The sequence below is a fragment of the Schistocerca serialis genome, chromosome 1, assembly GCF_023864345.2.
Source record: "Schistocerca serialis cubense isolate TAMUIC-IGC-003099 chromosome 1, iqSchSeri2.2, whole genome shotgun sequence".
In the NCBI taxonomy this organism is placed as follows: domain Eukaryota; kingdom Metazoa; phylum Arthropoda; class Insecta; order Orthoptera; family Acrididae; genus Schistocerca; species Schistocerca serialis.
In genome coordinates this window covers 1,015,100,121-1,015,109,653 of record NC_064638.1, presented here as the reverse complement: position 1 = coordinate 1,015,109,653, position 9,533 = coordinate 1,015,100,121, and the positions used below count along the sequence as shown (strand labels likewise).

Sequence of the window (9,533 nt, the reverse complement as noted above, 5' to 3'; positions counted from 1 at the left end):
ACCTAAACAGAAGAGAACCGTAACACTTGAGGTGTGGTGCAATATCCGATGTTAAAATTTAGATGTGGTGATGAGTTATGAGGAGGTTCTACGATTGCCTATAAAGATAATACGAAGGAAAAACTGACAAGAAAAAGGACAGGATGAGAGGACATTTGTTAAGACGTCAGGTAATAAGAATTGTATGATATAAGGTGGTGTTTGGCAAAATTGATACCGATCATACAAAACGTCCCAGCAAATAAATGCCCTTTTCAACTTTTCGGAAACACTGCACGGTGTCCTTCTTGAGGCATGCAAAGTAGTCCTCTGAATACAAAACAAGATCAGGCCTACATAAAACAGTAACCATGTAAATATTCTGGAGGTGTAATGGCTCGTATTTTGGCCCAGTACTACTCGCGACTTAAATGAAGACGCATTGCTAAGCAAGTAGTACTGGGCCCGAAATAAGCAACTACACCTGCATCGTATTCACATGGTTGCGGATCTGTTTAGGCCTGATCTTATTTTATATTCAATGGACTACGCTGGATGCCTCACCATGGGGGACGTGCAGTATTTTCCGAATATTTGATGAGGACATTTATTTGCTGGTTTTCCGTATGCTCGGAATCCAACGTGCCTAACACCATCTTATGTCAGCCAATTTGAAGATGCCTGAATCAGAGGAATGGTGGTATTGGTAAATTAAAAATAATTACAACCTTGCAACCAAGACTGTTTGTTTCTTCAAACTATTATTTCCATTCGTGGTAGACGGCGCTGCTGTCGACAAATATCAAGAGTGTCCGTCGTTGCAGTTAAGAATCGACATATTCGATTCTACGATTCATTATGACGTAAACATAAGCCTTTGTAGATGTGAATTAAACAACACCTTCAGACACAACTTTTTGGTGTTTTATTAACTACACGATGCACTTTGGACGCTGCGGGTCTATCGTCAGGTGTAATTTGTCTTAATACATGTTTTATTTCTTCTCCTGAGTGAGGTGAAATGCATATTCCTGTCATGAAAAGGTTTAATTTTAGGGTATGAATTTCGTAAGTCGAACGCGGAAAATATGCGCGAAATAGTGGAAAATGAACTGTGTAAACTTACAACATCATCCAAGGAAAGCATTATTAACGTTTTAGTACCGGCAAACATTCTTTTCTCCGTCGTTTTAGTACAAGTCCCTTTATTCAGGATGTACATTTGCACACACATGTTTGTAAACACTTCATAGATATTTTTGTACATGGTGTTGTCAAAGATGAATTTATTCATAGCGCTAAAGATATAACTATTAAACAATTGACATATGCAAGAAATAACTTCAGAATTTACTGAAATTACTGAAATAACTGTGGCTTACGAAATGTGTTTGTTCATTTAACATAGATTCTGGTTTATTGATTTTGTGGAGGTATATCTCCAGTTGTTCCAACAGACTTAGGGTCTTACCATTGGCTAAAAAACGGTTAGCGGTATCATTGTCTGGTTAAAGCTATGTCTATCCACGATGTAATAGTTCGCTGTTCCCATCGGGATGCCTGATATCGCTGAGTCCACCTTTGTAGTGCTTGATTTCCGTGAGTCTCCTAGCCTGTCACCACTGTTGTGCTTGATTTCGGTTGGAGTGCGAGTTTTTTCACGTTACGTGTGTAATCACGGCAAGTGCGGCCTGTCACTGTCACTTCATGGACATTTTACCATATTACAACGGCTGCGGTTTTTATTCCGCCGGTAGTGGCGTAGCCGCCAGCGTGGGAGCTACAGCGTTTGAGGGCGACCACCGAAATCAAGCATTCCGACGATTTGGGGACTCACTACGATCAACCCTGCATGGAACAGAAAATGACGTTCCCATACACGTAGGTTATTTGCCAGAAATATTAATGTCTAGCCGCATTACTTGGACTCTGCTATCACATTTGTGACACGAAAGCAACATTTGAACATCAATACACAAAGGTTTACATTTATGTAGTAAATGAAGTGCAGAATTAAATGCGTCGATTCTTAATTACGAAAACAGTCAAATTTGATATTTGTCGATTACAACGCCGTTTACTACGAGCGGGAAACATTGGTCTGGGTAAACAGTAAAAATAAATTTTTTGGCGTAGAGTTCGTATGTGCAAAAAATGAGGGTTCCTATTTAAAGATGCAAATTTGAAACCGCCCACACTGGAGCAGTGATCGGGAGGTGGCATTTGTACCGCAGGTGGAGGTCCCCTTTAATAATATTAATTTTCAATTACAACGGTTTTTTTCCATGGGTCATATTCGAGATATTTAGTTGTATTAGGTCAAAAGAAACAGCCTGTGTAGTGAGAAGCTCAGTCAATCGAAAATGGTGCCATATACGGAAATTAGTGCGAGATTGTTCTGAATGTCTTGTCTGAAAATTACTTCGAACATACAGAGCACGCATGAGGGCAACGCCCTAGACCGCTTACCTACAAACAGACTCGATCTTTTCCAGTCAGGTAATGCAGAGAATGTCATCAGTAATCACAAGACTGTATAACATGAATGACTGCATGTTTTACGACTGTTGAGAAACGTAGTACCGGGTGATCCAAAAGTCAGTATAAATTTGAAAACTTAATAAACCACGGAATAATGTAGATATAGAGGTAAAAATTGGCACACATGCTTGTAATGACATGGGGTTTTATTAGAACCACCCCATATTGCTAGACGCGTGAAAGATCTCTTGCGCGCGTCGTTTGGTGATGATCGTGTGCTCAGCCGCCACTTTCTTCATGCTTGGCCTCCCAGGTTCCCAGACCTCAGTCCGTGCGATTATTGGCTTTGGGGTTACCTGAAGTCGCAAATGTATCGTGATCGACCGACATCTCTAGGGATGCTGAACGACAACATCCGACGCCAATGCCTCACCATAACTCCGGGCATGCTTTACAGTGTTGTTCACAACATTATTCCTCGACTACAGCTATTGTTGAGGAATGATGGCGGACATATTGAGCATTTCCTGTAAAGAACATCATCTTTGCTTTGTCTTACTTTGTTATGCTAATTATTGCTATTCTGATGAGATGAAGCGCCATCTGTCGGACATTTTTTGAACGTTTGTATTTTTTTGGTTCTAATGTAACCCCACGTCATTCCAAGTACGTGTGTCAATCTGTACCTCTCTATCTACATTATTCCGTGATTTATTCAGTTTTCTAATTTATACTGACTTTTTGATCACCCTATATACTTTTTTTCCCGGCAAAAGTGACAGGATGCAATTTGCTGAGAAATCTGGGCAGCCAACAAAAAATATTCTGCCCTGAGGACGAAGATGTGGAGCACAAATGGAAAACATTCAGAAGCATAGTTCATTACACCTACCACCAGAATTTTAAGTGGTGGGTAAGAGGCAACGTTGTTCAATAGCCGTGTTAGAAACTTACTACGTTAGATTTAGGGAAACTTAAAGACTAGATGACAAACAAGCAGCTAGAGTAACGAGAGAAGCGTTAGATGAATTTTACAGTAAAATTTTGCCAATAAATCTGGTTAAAAGCTGTAAGAGTTTTCGGTTTCATGTAAAGTCAGTAAGTGGATCGACATCATCTATTCAGTCGTTTACGACCATATTGTCACCGAAACGAAATACGACAGAGAGAAAGCTTATGTGCTGAGTTAGGTCTAATGAAACTACGTACTACGTTTCTTCTTTTCAACTGTCATACCGACGCTTAAATGTTATATATCGAGAAAAATGATCGCAGAATAGAAAACCAGCTTTGGCTGCTTGTAAGGTATCTAGACGGGATGTGACGTATGTGAGGTTCTGATGACATAATGTGCAGTGCTTAACGTACATTTCTGCAGCAAGCAAGGACACCTAACGACAGGAAAGAAGCGCTTACCACTCCCTTTTTAGAAGAAGACTCGTCGGGAAAATGTGTATAATTACATCCCGATATCGCTAACGTGAACCTCTCGTAGAATAGTGGTTTCCGGAAACAGAGATTTGGCGAAACTCAGCTCTCTCCCTTTCTCCATAAGATCCAGACTATCGTATTCTTCGCTGCCCGGGCTGACGCCGTGTTCCTCGAATCGAGAGAGGGGCTTAAAACAGTTCCACAATGTCGTTTAGTAAAGGAAACACAAGATTACCGAATATCGGAAAAGATTTGTGAAGGGAGTCATTATTTCTTCCAGACGGTAGCCAACACGACGCTCGTGACGGTACAAAATCGACAGATGTTAAAATAACTTCACGAGTACCCTAAGAAAGCGTGATAGGACCTTTACTGTTTTTCAGCATATGTAAATGATGTATTGTATAAAGCAGAAAGCTTCATGAGGCTCTTCCAGGATGATGCACTTGTCTAGACAAGTAGGTGGCGACATCATACCACTGTAGTGAATTGAAGGAAGACCTCCAGGTGGTCGTTGGTTGCTGCAGATGACCCTGAACGTAAATAAAACTAGCGTGCTGCGCAGAAATAGACTTTACGATAACATTGTTGACAAAAATCTGGAAAGAGTAACGGCTGTAAAATTATTAAGAGTAACAGTCCGGAGAATCCTAAAATCGAATGAACATGTAAACGAAATTGTAGCAAAAGCAGATGCCAAGCAGAGAGTCATTGTAAGAATGTATTTCATTCACAAGACACCTACAAGACAGATATTAGAGTATGTATGTATACGAAAAATGTAAATATACGACAAAACCTCTAAGAATTGCGGATGAAAGAAAAAGTCGTAAATGGTCGCATCAATCTAGTTTGCAAATTAATGCTGGAGAATTACTGATTGCGCGACACCCTCAAAGAAGGGACGACGAATAATCTCCATAGCATTAGGAATAAAATGTTTTTTGACCTGCGCATGTTATATATTTCGGTGTGTTTTTGGAGAGGTTTCGCCCTGAGCAACCATAATCGTTTTTCTTCTTTTTAACCAAAAGTATTTTGCCCAATATACAGGACCTTTAGCTGGTTTTGTATTTACTATCAAGTAACAGGAAATATTAATTTTTACTATTTGTGTACATCATTTCAGTTTTTAAGTAAACTTCAAAAACTGAAACAGAAAATATTTTACACCTAGGTAAAAGACGCTATGGTTTCTATAGCTTTCTGTACATTCCCGTTCATGTGGTGTTCTTCTTGTTCTTCTAGCCAGAGAGATCTTAATATAGACGGCTTAGGCGTACTTACAATGAACGCTGCAGTCATGGACTGTGCGGCTGGTCCCGGCGGAGGTTCGAGTCTTCCGTCGCGCATGGGTTTGTGTGTTTGTCCTTAGGATAATTTAGGTTAAGTAGTGTGTAAGCTTAGGGACTGATGACCTTAGCAGTTAAGTCCCATAAGATTTCACTCTCACACACACACATACAGACACACACACACACACACACACACACACACACACACACACACTTATAATGAAACTTACGTAATGAATGGTAAACTGTTGTCCTTTACATTATTTTACTCTGTGTGAAAGAATGTCTCTCTCTCTCTCTCTCTCTCTTTGTGTGTGTGTGGGGGGGGGGGGGGGGGGAGAGAGTGTGTATGAATGTGTGTGTAATTGGGCATTTCATCCAATTTTTGAATTAATAATAGAGAGGACAGAGATACGAGAATACAGGCGACGACGTTATTACAACATAAATAGGACGAGGGATATCCCTTTGTTATATGAGCGTGAATGGACGCGTTGCTCTCATACAAAGAACAGTCAGACTGTTAAGTGTTGTGCTACTTATTTGAATGTGTTTCCTCAGAACATCCCGTACATAAGAGATAATACTGCCATTACATATCTCAGGTGTAAAGAATCCATAACAACACATCCGCCATAAACATTTAATCAAGGAATATCCTGCAGGTAAATGAAATCAACAGCTATCTTTAAAAATCCTTAAAAATATTGAGCAGCAGTCTTTAGTGTAAAATGTATTAAGTGGAGAAGTTGATGAGAAAGCAGGAACATCATAAAAGCGAAACATTTCATTGCGAACTTAGTCTTTATTTGGGACAATATTCTGCTATAATACATAGTTGCAAATTTCGTACATGTCTATTTCGGGTACACTGGAGTCTCACAAGAATGTGATCTCTGCACATCATATACATATATATCATTTCAGCATGCATTATTAATTTATTGTTTTCGTTCCTGGTTCCCTGAAATTTATATAAGAAAATTAATTGCCTTCCTTAACAACATACAGGAGAGTACTTTTATTATGTACAACTAGAAGTCATCAGGTATTTGTATGTAAAGCAATCTTCAGCTGCAAAAAAATAGATTTCGTCTGTTACAAGACAATATTCACAGTACTGCTGCATAGGCCTGTACATTATTTAAAACAGCAGTTTTTAAAAATCACTCTCCCTAAGGACACATCACAGAAAATAAACAAGTCTTTTTCGATAGGCGGTACATAAGCGTAAAAATGGAAGTGGCTGCTAAAATTATACAGTATAATTATTGTCCAACCTTCATACAATGCTGTACGTCGAGGCTGCTAGTGTCTTTACTTAGGAAGAAAACACTGAATGTCTGCTTCTATTAAATAATGGATTACTGTCTTCTTGACTGGATTGACAAATTCGGTTGGTTATGAGTTGCAAGACATATTTTAGAGTAGTTTAGGTGTTGTAAAAGCTAGCATTAAGGAACTGGGTACATGCGTTCTCGCTACATCGATTCTAGTATACGGTGTATGCGAACACTTCTGTATTTGATGGATCAGTTTTCAGGTCAAGGTATACGAAGGTAGGGTGTTGGCAGGTAAAATCCAGTAAACCTAGAGGGAATCATTTAGGTTACTTTTTTTTTTTTTTTTTTTTTTTACTGGGGCAGTATTTTGACAGCTATTTACTGAAATTATTTCCAGCTCCCTACCCCAACCAAAATTTTATAAATTTTACCGAAATTCACTTCTAATAATTCACAATCCCAAATCACATACCTCACTCACAGTTTACCAAGATGTGGCTGAAACGAAACGATGTCTAACACAGAGCAGTTACAAAAAATTGGAAAAAAACATCATTTCGCCGGATGCTGGAAATTGTTTGTAGTAACAGTAAATAATTCCTACTGACACGTCGGGCTGTCTAAATTGGTAAGTAATTTAGCATGAGATAACTCCTAGAAAGTGTAAAAACCAGCATAAGTAGGAGGACTATTCGTAAATTAAAGGTCGATCGGTCGCATAGTGGAAACGACGTAAAACTCCGGTGAAGCTTTGCACAGATGTGTTGGACAGTATCTCTAGTACGGCCGTCACTCGGACCACGACACTCTTGTCAATTCTGAGCGCACAGTGCGCACATAAAGATGCCTAGAAAATGGTGTGTCCTGCCACATACGGGTGGCTGTGAGAGATTTCGCCTGGTTTCATGCATCCCACACGGCGTAAGTGTCATGCCTTCCCTTCTCCATGAAAACTGTCGGTCGAACACAGTGTGGGTGGGGAGGGGGGCGGGGCCAATGGGGACCCCTGCAGCGTTTTCGATAGGAAGTGTTTGATCACCCACTATACAGCCGAAATTTGGATCCCTTCGATCCTCATCTCTGCTAACGTGAGTCGCTGACTATAAAGACAACATTCTGACAGAGACACAAAGTTGCAGCACAGAGAACTGACGGAATTCAGATGGGGCTGCCTTATGATGAGATTACCAAAAATATGGTACACGGCGACTATATAGAGAATTTGTCGGAAGGTATAACTAACTGTTGCAAATATTTTTTTTTTTTATTTTCACTGTTGTTTCCATTTTGCGACCGATCAGACCTTACTAGCCCACGCAGAACTTCAGTATCGAAGAACTCAAACAAAAGTATCACATACATGCTTCGAATGTATGATGATGATGATACTGGGTCAAAATTTTACTGTCATTACTTCTTTGGGTAATTTGCAAGTCATGGCTCGAATGACAACGGGTACTCTAAGTTAACACATGGATATGAACCTGTTTGGACTAAGTGTCACAATCGTAGCCTGCATACCTTTAGAGAGATCGGGGAGCTTCCCAGACTACCAGTACTTTAAGATAACTTACTTCGGTTCATGCTTGTCGATACAGTGATGAATCGTTAGACTGTACATCTCTTTGGCACTCACATTTCTTTCTAGACTTTTTATAACACTCTACATAGATTTTGAAATGTCACCTAATCATTTAATACATTGAGTGAATCGTCACTTTCATCCAAATTTTGGTGCGATGGTTCAGATTCATTCCCTTTCGTAATTAAGTTAGTGGACCAAGGTGCGTAACGTAGGTATACGGGTCATGTACATTTCTTTCCGTAGGCAAGCAAATTTAAGTCCACACAAACAAAAGTTGCCACCGCTTGGGCTACACGGGAGGACCTAAGGGAGAGTGTATTTGTCGTTATTTCCCCGAAGCTTAAATTTTACGAGACATATCCTTGCACGTCTTATGAAAAAAGGTTGGCGTATAAATAGTACGAGTACAAGCTATGGTTTTTTTTTTTTGTTTACACTTGGAAGTCGTAGCCACGCTTCAATCAAGCTCTAATTACCACGTATTACAAAACTTTCCTGCACGGAACCAACGAAAGGACAGTAGTAACCTAAGACGGGAACCGCCGCACTGCCAGGCCGCAGTCTCTGTGGCGGGACCTCAGCGCCAGCCTCGCTCGCTGTCACCCGCAGCCACCGCCCGGCGCTCGTCGACGGCGACGTCGCTCGTCAGCGCGAGCTCCTCCGCCAGTTCCGAACACAAGAGCGGCGTGAGTTACGGCGCGTTTTGTACCGGGGGCGCGGCGGCGGCGGCGGCGGCGGTGGCGGCGAGAGGCGGACGCGGCGACCGTCAGCGGGTCGCGAGTCAGCTGGCGGGGGCGGAGCCCGCCGTCAGAGTGAGAGCGTGCAGCAGCGGCAGCAGCAGCAGCAGCGGGGGCGGCGGCAGCGCGGGGGCGGCGCCCGCCTTGGTGGCCGCGGCGGGCCGGCGCACCGTGGGCAGGCCCGGGGACGCCAGCGTGAACTCGTCGTCGTCCATGCCTGCTGCAACACAAGGAGGGCGTCGTGTTAGCAACGGAGGGTCCTACGCACGGGGTCGCTGTTCGTGATCAGGTACGATGTTAGTGTGATGACAGTTTTTATAATGATTATGACTATTTCAGTGTATCGTTTGGTGACACCATAATATAGGGGCTATCAAAAAGAGTCACCCAATTTCTAAAAAAAGATCATAGGCCTAACAATTGTGTTATTTGAGATACGTGCGTGAACAAAGTACTGTTGGGGAAAGAGCGAACTCTAGAGTTTTACATGGTTCCCCATAGGTAGCAGCAGTATGCGCCCACTTCATTTCTAGTAAAAATGACATCGGGACAACACGAAGTGTTTTGTGTTTACGTTTAGTGCAGTGAGGGTCAATAATAACTGCGTGACTTTCATACTAAATATGGTGTACGCCCTCCTACAGCACGGAGCATTAGGTGATGGCATGAACAATTCCGAGAAACAGGTTGTTTGTGTAGACGCAAATCGCCCGGCCGTCCCCGAGTGTCTGACACAGACGTT

At 41.7% G+C, this 9,533-nt stretch overlaps 1 protein-coding gene across 1 annotated transcript in view; it reads right to left on the bottom strand.

The window, feature by feature from the left end:
• Window positions 1-8,401: 8,401 nt before the first annotated feature.
• LOC126454999 (lachesin-like) overlaps window positions 8,402-9,533 on the bottom strand; it is a 1,180,169-nt gene continuing 1,179,037 nt past the window's right edge. The window contains exons 11-12 of the mRNA XM_050091142.1: window positions 8,913-9,011; window positions 8,402-8,424 (exon numbers count right to left, since the gene is read on the bottom strand). Coding sequence (XP_049947099.1) covers window positions 8,402-8,424; window positions 8,913-9,011 — 122 coding nt within the window. The remainder of the gene's footprint in view (window positions 8,425-8,912; window positions 9,012-9,533) is intronic.